Source organism: Sprattus sprattus, assembly GCF_963457725.1.
Source record: "Sprattus sprattus genome assembly, chromosome: 15".
Taxonomy (NCBI): Eukaryota; Metazoa; Chordata; class Actinopteri; order Clupeiformes; family Clupeidae; genus Sprattus; species Sprattus sprattus.
In genome coordinates, this window is record NC_137913.1 from 4,972,895 (window position 1) to 4,985,394 (window position 12,500).

The 12,500-nt window shown below is 46.2% G+C and overlaps 2 protein-coding genes across 7 annotated transcripts in view; one reads left to right on the plus strand and one right to left on the minus strand.

The window, feature by feature from the left end:
- The window catches only part of naa35 (N-alpha-acetyltransferase 35, NatC auxiliary subunit), a 24,747-nt gene that overhangs the window by 9,045 nt on the left and 3,202 nt on the right, over positions 1-12,500 (minus strand). For 2 of the 4 annotated variants that reach the window (XM_080852878.1, XM_080852881.1), the window contains exons 1-6: positions 5,471-5,549; positions 4,296-4,424; positions 4,106-4,139; positions 3,071-3,185; positions 2,554-2,628; positions 2,011-2,178 (exon numbers count right to left, since the gene is read on the minus strand). In XM_080852878.1, coding sequence (XP_080709004.1) covers positions 2,011-2,178; positions 2,554-2,628; positions 3,071-3,185; positions 4,106-4,139; positions 4,296-4,416 — 513 coding nt within the window. In that variant the 5' untranslated portion in view covers positions 4,417-4,424; positions 5,471-5,549. Of the gene's footprint in view, positions 1-2,010; positions 2,179-2,553; positions 2,629-3,070; positions 3,186-4,105; positions 4,140-4,295; positions 4,425-5,470; positions 5,550-12,500 lie in introns of those variants that run through there. The other 2 variants (XM_080852880.1, XM_080852879.1) reach the window with 1 other exon arrangement.
- Positions 5,089-12,500, plus strand: part of agtpbp1 (ATP/GTP binding carboxypeptidase 1) — a 46,069-nt gene continuing 38,657 nt past the window's right edge. The window contains exons 1-4 of one of the 3 annotated variants that reach the window (XM_080852874.1): positions 6,155-6,454; positions 7,071-7,161; positions 7,268-7,328; positions 8,729-8,859. In XM_080852874.1, the coding sequence (XP_080709000.1) occupies positions 7,297-7,328; positions 8,729-8,859 (163 nt within the window). In that variant the 5' untranslated portion in view covers positions 6,155-6,454; positions 7,071-7,161; positions 7,268-7,296. Of the gene's footprint in view, positions 5,112-6,154; positions 6,455-7,031; positions 7,162-7,267; positions 7,329-8,728; positions 8,860-12,500 lie in introns of those variants that run through there. The other 2 variants (XM_080852875.1, XM_080852873.1) reach the window with 2 other exon arrangements.

Below are 12,500 nucleotides of genomic sequence, written 5' to 3' on the forward strand. Positions count from 1 at the left end.
ACTAATGTTAGACTGGCATGGGTTCTAATGTTAGACTCAGTGTGGCATGGGTACTAATGTTAGACTGGCATGGGTACTAATGTTAGACTCAGTGTGGCATGGGCACTAATGTTAGACTCAGTGTGGCATGGGCACTAATGTTAGACTCAGTGTGGCATGGGCACTAATGTTAGACTGGCATGGGTAATAATGTTAGACTGGCATGGGTACTAATGTTAGACTGGCATGGGTACTAATGTTAGACTCAGTGTGGCATGGGTACTAATGTTAGACTGGCATGGGTACTAATGTTAGACTCAGTGTGGCATGCGTACTAATGTTAGACTGGCATGGGTACTAATGTTAGACTGGCATGGGTACTAATGTTAGACTGGCATGGGTACTAATGTTAGACTCAGTGTGGCATGGGTACTAATGTTAGACTGGCATGGGTACTAATGTTAGACTGGCATGGGTACTAATGTTAGACTGGCATGGGTACTAAAGTTAGACTGGCATGGGTTCTAAGGTTAGACTCAGTGTGGCATGGGTACTAAAGTTAGACTGGCATGGGTACTAATGTTAGACTGGCATGGGTACTAAAGTTAGACTGGCATGGGTTCTAAGGTTAGACTCAGTGTGGCATGGGTACTAAAGTTAGACTGGCATGGGTACTAATGTTAGACTGGCATGGGTACTAATGTTAGACTGGCATGGGTACTAATGTTAGACTGGCATGGGTACTAATTTAAGACTCAGTGTGGCATGGGCACTAATGTTAGACTGGCATGGGTACTAATGTTAGACTGGCATGGGTACTAATGTTAGACTGGCATGGGTACTAATGTTAGACTGGCATGGGTTCTAATGTTAGACTCAGTGTGGCATGGGTACTAATGTTAGACTGGCATGGGCACTAATGTTAGACTCAGTGTGGCATGGGCACTAATGTTAGACTGGCATGGGTACTAATGTTAGACTGGCATGGGTACTAATGTTAGACTGGCATGGGTACTAATGTTAGACTGGCATGGGTTCTAATGTTAGACTCAGTGTGGCATGGGTACTAATGTTAGACTCAGTGTGGCATGGGCACTAATGTTATACTGGCATGGGTACTAATGTTAGACTCAGTGTGGCATGGGTACTAATGTTAGACTGGCATGGGTTCTAATGTTAGTCTCAGTGGGCACTCATGATAATCTCAGTGTGCCACTAGTGTGGCATGGGTTCTAATGTTAGACTGGCATGGGTACTAATGTTAGACTCAGTGTGGCACGGCTACTCAGTGTGGCACGGCTACTCAGTGTGGCATGGGCACTTATGTGGCATGGATTCTAATGTTAGACTGGCATGGGTTCTAATGTTAGACTCAGTGTGGCATGGGTTCTAATGTTAGACTGGCATGGGTTATAATGTTAGACTAAGTGTGGCATGGGCACTTATGCGGCATTGGTACTGATGGTAGACTCAGTGTGGCATGGGTACTAATGTTAGACTGGCATGGGTACTAATGTTAGACTCAGTGTGGCATGGGTACTAATGTTAGACTGGCATGGGTACTAATGTTAGACTCAGTGTGGCATGGGTACTAATGTTAGACTGGCATGGGTACTAATGTTAGACTCAGTGTGGCATGGGCACTAATGTTAGACTCAGTGTGGCATGGGTACTAATGTTAGACTGGCATGGGTACTAATGTTAGACTCAGTGTGGCATGGGTACTAATGTTAGACTGGCATGGGTTCTAATGTTAGTCTCAGTGGGCACTCATGATAATCTCAGTGTGGCATCAGTGTGGCATGGGTTCTAATGTCAGACTCAGTGGGTACTAAAAATGTGTGACAACATCCATCTCCACTCTGATATTCTTAAGAACAGTGTGCATCTTTAGCGTGAAAGAGCATGCATTAAGTGTAAATATGAAAATGTCATCCAGTGCATATCTACTGGAGTGTGTGTGTGTGTGTGTGTGTGTGTGTGTGTGTGTGTGTGTGTGTGTGTGTGTGTGTGTGTGTGTGTGTTCCTCACCTCCTCGAACACGGCGGCCTTGTTGATCTTGTCGCGGGCGATGTCACACAGCTTGAGCAGGCCCAGGCAGAAGGCCTTGAGGGCGGGGTCCTGGATCAGCTCAGGGTTGTGCACAAACAGACAGGTGAAGACGGTCTGGGCCAGGGAGTGACCCTCCAGCCACGTGATCTATGGGGGAGAGACAGAGCAGAGAGACAGAGAGACAGAGAGGCAGAGAGAGAGGGAGAGAGAGAGACAGAGAGACAGACAGCAGAGAGAGAGGGAGAGAGAGAGAGAGAGAGGCAGAGAGGCAGAGAGAGAGAGAGAGAGAGAGAGAGAGAGAGAGAGAGGCAGAGAGACAGAGCAAAGAGCAGAGAGACAGAGAGACAGAGAGGCCGAGAGGCAGAAAGACAGAGAGACAGAACAGAGAGACAGAGAGACAGACAGCAGGGGGAGACAGAAAAGAGACATTGGAACAGGACACAAAGGTCCGCGCGTAAGTTAAGTTACTTTGTTTAACGAAAACTGTGTAAGTGCAAGTGCGAGTGCAAGTGTGAGTGTTACCAGACAGCAGAAGCAGGTATCTATGATCCCGATGAGCTCAGGCAGACTCAGGTCTCGTACACGTATCGCCCCCTCCTGCACACACACAACACACACACACAAACACACACAACACACACACACACACACACACACACACACACACACACACACACACACACACACACAGACCGAAACAGATACACACACACACGTTCTTCAATCCATCATCTGCATCCTACCTCGTACCATCCTCTCATCCTGTTCTTTATTTTGTCATCCTTTATTTAGTCCCTTAGTTTGACAGCCATATTGACAGACAGTATCCATCTTATAATACAACACTGGGTGATACTATTTGTTAAAAAGAAAAAAAGTAGACAAAGAGTGGGAGATTTAGAGAGACTCTAATTTAGTGAGGTGTGGTGATTGAGAACGGGATGTGGAATATAAGCATACACACACACACACACACACACACACACACACACACACACTAGTGCGGTGATTGAGAACGGGATGTGGAATAGAAGCATACCCTCACGGCCTGCTCGAAGTTGAGCACTTTCCGGTTCACTTGGTTACCAATCATTCCAGCATCCATCTTTGGGTCCATCATTTCAATGGCCGACATGGCCTCAAAGAGCCCAAACCTAAAGACACACACACACACACACACACACACACACACACAGTACAGTGAGTGCATGGGGCTGTGGTGCACTTTTGTGGAGCACTATGATAATATAAGGCCCAATCTCAATACTTCCCCTTACCCCTTATCTTACCCCTTACCCTTGAAATTGCGCGTTCATGTGAGAGCTAGTGTTGTCTCAATACCCAACTTGATCAAGATTAAGGAGTAAGGTTAAGGGGTGTATGGCCCTCGTTTTTGAGATGATCGGAGGGCTACCTTAACTCCAAGGGCTATCCCAGAGCACACCGCGAAACCAGCTCGGGAATTTTCAAAAAAACATGGCTGCTTGAAGCGAGGAATATTTTACATGAATAAAGCTATCTACACAACTTTTTATATGTTTATAATGACTCGGTTTGATCTGAAATGTACTACACGAGCGATGCATAGAATTGTCGGTCTTAACTGAAACTTTCAAACGGTAGTTTTACCGATACAATTAGCGCGTATACCACCACTCCATTGGCTTATATGGTAGCTTGCCAGCTATCATGCTACATACACTGCATGTAAGTATTTTTGGCTTATAATTAATTTAAAAATGACGACAGTCTTGTTTCGTGCTCTACACAGTTGTATACACATATATTTGCAACCATGTTCTTCATTAGACTTTTTTTTAAATCGCTAGTTTCATAGCTCATAGTCACGCATGACGTACCCGAAACCTAGTGGCGTCTCATTTCATAGGGGAAAGATCTCAGCCCTTGGCCCTTACACTTGCAAGTGCTAGGGTTAAGACTAAGACAAGATTAAGCAAAAGGGGCAAGGAGAAGAATCGAGATTCGGCCTAAATCTTGTGATGTGAACTTAAAAAAATACTCATTTGCCAAGTACAGAATGGATGCGGGTTGTGTTTATTAGTACTGGACTCACATTTTGTCATGGAGCAGCTCTCCGAGGTTTAGCTCTAAAAGAGAAACATATGTTTGATGGATGCGCTAAGCAGTAGTAGATGTTTGAAGAAATGAAACACACAGACCCAGAATTGTGTGGGTCTCTAGAAAAACATTAACCGATGTGTATACAGAAACAGACACAGACACACACAGACACACACACACACCTCTGCAGGCTGCTTTAAAGTCCTGGGTAATATCCACCCAGTGTGCATTGCTTCTCATCTTCTCCGGCACGCCCAGGCCCCAGCCAGCGTCATCCTCCTCCACCGATGACTTCATCACCATGGAGACACCTGCACACACACACATACACACACACACTACTCAGCAGCAGTGCCACCAGCCATGACTGCAGATACATCACCTCTCTAGTGTCTAGTTTGTCAGGCTGACTGGAGGTCAGGCTCGGCTGATCGGTCAGTCTCATTGGTTGAACTGAAGCCTGAAGCCATGTAGGGGGCTTTTTTGCCAGGACTATGTTTGTGGATGAGCACTGAGAATGGTGTTGCAGAAGGAAACCCAGCATAGGGTCTGAGTCTGGCTATTACAGAGCGCATTCTCAACAAGCACACAGCAGACTTAAGATATTTCGGCTGGAATCTTTGAAAAAAGCCAGACAAATGTTCTCCCTCTCATCACGGACGTGAGGTGCATTTTATTTTGTCCAAAAAAAGATAACATTCATCCCACAATTACATCCGTGGTTACCAGAGAGGCTTCCGATACACACTTGGAGTTTACTGAGTAGATTCTTACAACAGTTGTTCCCCATTCTGTGTATACATGAGAGGTCGATCAGCCTGTCAGCCTGGATTTTCTAATGCATGGCTGAGTAAAACGCAGCCGTCAATCGGGCACACCAAGTGATATACTGTTGGCCAGCCTGTACTATAGATAGCTGCTCCATTCCTGTCCATTTGCTCCACTAATAAACGCGGACAACGTCTGGGTCAAGTACGATAACAGCTGGGTCAAGAAACGTACGTCAATAAACACAATCAGTGCTAAATAATTAGCCAAGGGTATAACGGTGTGAAGCCACACAGAACTCCATAAACGCAAAAACCAGACATGTCTAGTTTTTAATTCATTTTCGATACGACTGACCATGCTTGTCAATAACGCAGTCTGGGGAATGCACTGTTTGGGTTGCAGGACATTTCTCCAGGAGAGCTAAACACGAACAGTTGACATTAGCTGGCTAGCCGAGAGATTGTGTTTCACAAACAGAAAGGGGCTGCAGAGGGTGAACTGTGATAATTTTAACATGTTGCAATGTTCCTTATAAGCTATGCCCCGAGTAGCTCTCGTTTCTTTTGAAAAATAGAAAGGATCATACCTTAGAGTGAACAATATTTCCAAAAAACGTGTCTACACTGCTATTGCACTAATGAAGGGACATGTAGCACCGGCGACTGAAAGAAATCGTCATTTCCCGATATGCATTATGGGAAATGATGTCTCTTCCAAGGGTAAACAAGAAAATTGCGAGTTGGATGCTTAGCATATAGAATACAATTTCCCACAATTCCTTGAGCGACTTGTCATATGGTTGCGTCTTTTGTTTTTAATGCACTACATTTACCATCACTGAGAAGTGTCTCGCGCAAGCAGTAGTCTGGTTTGTCTCACCTCGGTTAGAGGGTTGAGTGTAAATAACATCGGGCATTGCGTCTTAGACGGATATAAAACGTGTGACTGACACGCCCAAATGGGACAACGTTTAAAATTATCATAGGTTTGTGAAACTTTTAAAATTGATCTGTCTCATAATAAACACCGCGAGGCGGATGATTATGGGCATCATTGGTGTGTAACATTAGTAAGCAAGCTTGCGAGCTAGCTAGCCTCCCAGCTAGTAGAATAGGCTGAGTAACGTTAGTATACTTAGGGTCATAGCAGGTGCATTGCTTGTCTCTGCCAGCCGGAGCTATTCGCGTCAGTCGGTCACGTTAGACCTAACTGCTGTCAGTTGTAGTAGTGTCATTAAGATTTAATGCTTTCTCATGTGCCAGCTGCAAGCTGTGACAAGTGACAGCATGATAGGGTTAGGTTAGCTTAGCTAATATATGTTTTTGAGAGTTGCTCGCTGTGGCTAACTCGCTGAATTGTGGCTACTCGGTGCTCTAACCCTCAACAGGCGTCGGTGAGGCTGTTACACATCCAACCGCCTAGCGTAGCATCTGAAAACCTGGGCAGCTACGGTTAAGCGTCACTAAGCTTGGGGAGGATTATTAGCTGTGCGGTTTTCGGTGCAGTAACGTTACTCTGCCCAGTGTTTCACGTTTCAGGCTGTGGCTTATCGTGGGTCAGCAGAAACACGGTAATGTTAACGTTAGCCTTATTAATTCTTTACCCATTGCAAACATGACCATATTGTAGTAGGTAACGTTAACAGTGATCGTCAGACTGTCAATTTATTTGAGGCATTTTCCCGTTATTTAACTAGGATCATCGCGGTTTGATTGTTCGCTCGGATAATTTCAACGAATGATGTGCTTGACAGCAAGTCCAAGTTAGCAGGTGGTGATGACAGTTCAGGGCACGGGTATGGCCTGTCCACTACACACCCTAGCAGGTTTGCTAAAAACATAACGTTGCGGAACAGGCCTGGCTGTCACGGTCAGTTGTGGATACGTGATGCAGGGTTACCACCACACCTGATACAGCTGCTCGCTCATGTGTGGCCGAGTAGGAGCGATCAGATCAATCTTGTGTCTTCTTGCTACAAGATGAAGGCCTTATCATTGTGTGCCTCCGTAACGGGACCTCACAGTCTTACAGATAACATCACCCCGGCCAACCCTAAAAGCTAGTGTTTTCTGTTCAGTGGCATCCAAATGGTAATGGTATGAGACGACCCCACCCACAGTGATCAGTGTGTGTGTGTGTGTGTGTGTGTGTGTGTGTGTGTGTGTGTGTGTGTGTGTGTGTCACAGATATAGAGAAGGCCGCAAGCACAGAAGAGAAAGTAACGCTGTGGGATTGAATTCACACGAGGCTGTAGAATCTCATCTCCTGCTATGAGAGGTTGTTTTCCTCTGCTTATTTGTAGAACTGATGTTTGTGTTATTTATAGTTTAATAAAATAATCTCAATAGATATCCGCTACATGCATCTTTCTTCTCCTCTGTAGGTGACTGACAGGTGTGTGGGTGAGGAGATATGAATAAACCCAAAATGGCTTTGGAGAAAGGGTGAGTATATACACACACACACACACACACACACAAATGCAGATTTATGCACTGCGCAAACCCACATCATTACATGTGTGTGTGTGTATGAGTCCCTAAATATACTGACTAGTGTTTCCAACACAAAATAATTTCATATTGATGTGCAGAATGGTGGTCACAAGCACAGATGACTGAGTCATTCCCCAAGGAAGGGACGAAAAAGTCTGTGGGTGGGAAGAAAGAAATGTGTTGTCTGGCTGAGCTAGATGTTAACTCATCCAGAACAGCAGCTGTGTGTGTGTATGTGTGTGTATATGTTTGTGTATGTGTGTGTATATGTTTGTGTTTGTGTGTGTCTGTGTGTGTCTGCGCGTCTGTGTGTGTATTTTTATGTGTGTGTGTGTGTGTGTGTGTGTGTGTGTGTGTGTGTGTGTGTGTGTGTGTGTGTGTGTGTGTGTGTGTGTGTGTGTGTGTGTGTGTGTGTGTGTGTGTGTGTGTGTGTGTGTGTGTGTGTGTGTGTGTGAGTGAGTGCTCACTGGGAAAGTGTAGATATTTCCAGTGTAGCTTCAGAGGGCTGTCATACTTAAGTCCATATTTAGTAGCAGTTTCTGGCCTGTGTGTCTGTTGAACTTCAGTGAGTCTCAGATTCTCACAGTACCCAAAAAATCTCTCTCTCCCTCTCTTTTTCCCTCCCTCTCTCTCTCTCTCTCTCTCTCTCTCTCTCTCTCTCTCTCACACATACACACACACACATACACACACACACACACACACAACACAGAAACACAATACTGCTTGAGACACATCAGCCAGGTAGTTGCATAATCATGCATAAACATTGCAGAATGTTTGTTAGTTGCCATTAGATACGGTAAGATATTAGCTCAGTATTACCCTATAGAATCTATACACACTTCACGTTCAACTGATATCATAGACTACCATACACCATATGTGCATACGCTCTCAATGATACAGATAGGTCTTCGTATTGTCATCTCTCAGTCATATTCCATCCCCAAAACATTCACTGGCAGCACACAATAATGACTTATGACCACTACTGCCCTCTGCTGGGAGACGGTTAAACTGCACTGGCTGTAGAGGGTTGTGTGGCTAGACATTCAATGCAAGCTTCATAAGACAGACAGTCCAACAGACCAGCCTTCACACTCTCTGTTTGAAATCTGACTGTAAATATATTACTTGGGAGCACTTGATTTAATTATTGTGTGTGCGTGTGTGTGCGCATGTGTGCACCTGTGTGTGTGTGTGTGTGTGTGTGTGTGTGTGTGTGTGTGTGTGTGTGTGTGTGTGTGTGTGTGTGTGTGTGTGTGTGTGTGTGTGTGTGTGTGTGTGTGTGTGTGTGTGTGTGTGTGTGTGTGTGTGTGTGTGTGTGTGTGTGTGTGCGTGCGTAGTGTTCCCAGCAGCTCCAGGGTACTGATGTTACTGGGTCAGCTGGAGAGAATAAACGGAGAGGCCATGCTGTCAGATTCAGAGGTCAGCCGGCAGATCACCAGCAAGATCCTGCACCTCATTCAGACCCAGGGTAAGACCTCTACACATTCACTACACACTCTCTCTCTCTCTCTCTCTCTCTCTCTCTCTCTCTCTCTCTCTCTCTCTCTCTCTCTCTCTCTCTCTCTCTCTCTCTCTCTCTCTCTCTCTCTCTCTCTCTCTCTCTCTCTCTCTCTCTCTCTCTGTCTGTCTGTCTGTCTGTCTGTCTCTCTCTCTCATTCATTTACACTCAGGGTAAGACCTCTATACCTTTACACTGTTCTCTCCCTCTCCCTCTCTCACAGACACAGACACAGACACACAGACACACAGACACACAGACACACAGACACACAGACACACAGACACACAGACACACAGACACACAGACACACAGACACACAGACACACAGACACACAGACACACAGACACACAGACACACAGACACACAGACACAGACGAGTCTCAGCTCTTAGTGTTAATGACTTGACTGCTATCTGCTATCCTTTAGGTTTCTAGGTTAGTGTGCTCATGCACACACACACACACACACACACATACACAATACACACACGCACACACACACACACACACACACACACACACACTTAGACACACACACTTAGACACACCTATCAGCTGTCTGCCACCTGTCATTCCACTGTGGGCAAGTTTGACACCCAATCTCCCTCTCAATCCATCTCTTTTTATTACGCACACACACACGCACACGCATACACACACACACACACACACACACGCACACGCACACATGGACACACGCGCACACACGCGCACAAACGCGCACACGCACACACACACACACACACACACACACACACACACACACACACACACCCTGCTCATCATCCAGACATATTGTGAACACATGTTGTGTCATACACACTCATAAGTAAATTATCTCATGCCAGATGTACAGCAATTAATGAGAATTCAATAAACGAATTATACACTTTGTTCACATACACTGCCTCACATTAGGGTGACTCGGCATCCCATTTTGATTTGTAATCAGTTTCAATTTCTCATTATTGGGGTTCCACTCCACCTCAGCGACAAACGTCATTCAGAGATTGATAGATATCCAAGACATTTACGTTGCCTAAATCTCACAGGCCAAATACTTCATCCATCGTCCTTCGACCTTCGACCTTTCACCTTTCACCTTTCATCTCAACCTTCACCCTCTGCCAACTCACCCTCTGGTCCCACTGCACTCGGTTGTTGAAGGCGGAACAGGGGGAACCGAATACACAGCAGCGACTTTATAAGACATGAGCTCCTGACACCACCTGTTCCCTCAGGAGTGATGTGTGTGTGTGTGTCAGCACTGAGTAGACGTTTGTGTTTCCCTCAGGATTGATGTGTGTGTGTGTGTCAGTACTGTGTAGATGTGTGTGTTTCCCTCAGGAGTGATGTGTGTGTGTGTCAGTACTGTGTAGACGTGTGTGTTTCCCTCAGGAGTGTGTGTGTGTAGGAGTGACTGTTTCCCTCAGGAGTGATGTGTGTGTGTGTGTGTCAGTACTGAGTAGAATTGTGTGTTTCCCTCAGGAGTGATGTGTGTGTGTGTGTGTGTGTGTCAGTACTGAGTAGAAGTGACTGTTTCCCTAAGGAGTGTGTGTGTGTAGGAGTGACTGTTTCCCTCAGGAGTGATGTGTGTGTGTGTGTGTGTGTGTGTGTGTGTCAGTACTGAGTAGAATTGTGTGTTTCCCTCAGGAGTGATGTGTGTGTGTGTCAGTACTGAGTAGACGTGTGTGTTTCCCTCAGGAGTGTGTGTGTGTAGGAGTGACTGTTTCCCTCAGGAGTGATGTGTGTGTGTGTGTGTGTGTGTGTGTGTGTGTGTCAGTACTGAGTAGAAGTGTGTGTTTCCCTCAGGAGTGGTGTGTGTAGGAGTGACTGTTTCCCTCAGGAGTGATGTGTGTGTGTGTGTGTGTGTGTGTGTGTGTGTGTGTGTGTGTGTCAGTACTGAGTAGAAGTGTGTGTTTCCCTCAGGAGTGGTGTGTGTCAGTACTGAGTAGAAGTGAAGTGATCTCTGTGAACTTGGTCCATATAGGGGCAGCAATGAAACCAATGATTACAGCCTTCTATCTATTATACCAACCCACTGTCCATCCCTTTACCCTTTACTGGCTCTACTAGCCCCTTGCACAGACTTAATCTCTTATATTCTGCACTGCATCTCTTTGCACTGTCCACACCAGCACAATAACGCCATCTTTTTTGCACCATCCACACAAGCAGCACACAAACACTTTCCTCCTGGGCATCTACACTGTCTCTCACGATCATGCACATTGCACCATAGGATCAGACCCATTCTTGTATCTGTTACCACCCCACTCCTTTTGAACATGCTCTCACATGTGTATGTGTGTCTGTAAGTTGTATAAGTTGTTTAAGCTACTAGATGTCCTTAAATTTCCCTCTGGATAAATACGTGATCCATCAATCTATCCATCCTGAAACGTCATCTCTTGATGCACAGCAACCATTCAGAAACACCTTCAGCTCATTTGTTTGTGGGTACTGCTTCCGAAAAAATGTGGCAACATTTGACAACAAATCTGTCAGACCATGACTTCATATCTGAAGTGCTTTTCTCCACCTGCTGAGATGGGCCCGTGTCACTAACCGATGCCTCAGTTGTTTTGTGTATTGGCTGAAAGTGATAGTTTGGAGAACAGGTCCGTGCATTAGAGCGCCCCAACTCTCACCTCAGCCCCCTTCGCCCCGGGCCCTGCCCCCTTCCCCCCTGTGCCCTGCCCCCTTCCCCCCTGTGCCCGGGCCACTGCCCAGTTGCCAGTGTAATCAGACTGGCACTCATAGATGCAATTAAAAGCCAAACTTCTCCCCTCACTGGCGTCCTGCTGTCAGGCATCCATCACGTCCCTGATCAGATTCTCCTGTGTCTGCACTCAAGCATGGCAGCACGTTTGTGATGAGTGAGCGAGTGAGTGTGTTGGCCTGCTACGTGTGTGTGTGTGTGTGTGTGTGTGTGTGTGTGTGTGTGTGTGTGTGTGTGTGTGTGTGTGTGTGTGTGTGTGTGTGTGTGTCTGCACTCATCCATGGCAGCACGTGTGTGATGAGTGAGCGAGTGAGTGTGTTGGCCTGCTACGTGTGTGTGTGTGTGTGTGTGTGTGTGTGTGTGTGTGTGTGTGTGTGTGTGTGTGTGTGTGTGTGTGTGTGTGTGTGTGTGTGTGTGTGTGTGTGTGTGTGTGTGTGTGTGTGTGTGTCTGCACTCATCCATGGCAGCACGTGTGTGATGAGTGAGCGAGTGAGTGTGTTGGCCTGCTACGTGTGTGTGTGTGTGTGTGTGTGTGTGTGTGTGTGTGTGTGTGTGTGTGTGTGTGTGTGTGTGTGTGTGTGTGTGTGTGTGTGTGTGTGTGTGTGTGTGTGTGTGTGTGTGTGTGTGTGTGTGTGTGTGTGTGTGTGTGTCTGCACTCATCCATGGCAGCACGTGTGTGATGAGTGAGGGAGTGAGTGTGTTGGCTTACTGCATATCTGTGTTGGGTTACAGTGTGCTCAGGCCCCAGTGCTCTCTCCCTCTCTCTCTCTCTCTCCCTCTCTCTCTCTCTCTCTCTCTCTCTCCTCTCTCTCTCTCTCTCTTTCTCTCTCTCACTCTCACACCCTCTCTCTCTCTCTCTCTCTTCCACTCTCTCTCTCTCTCTCAC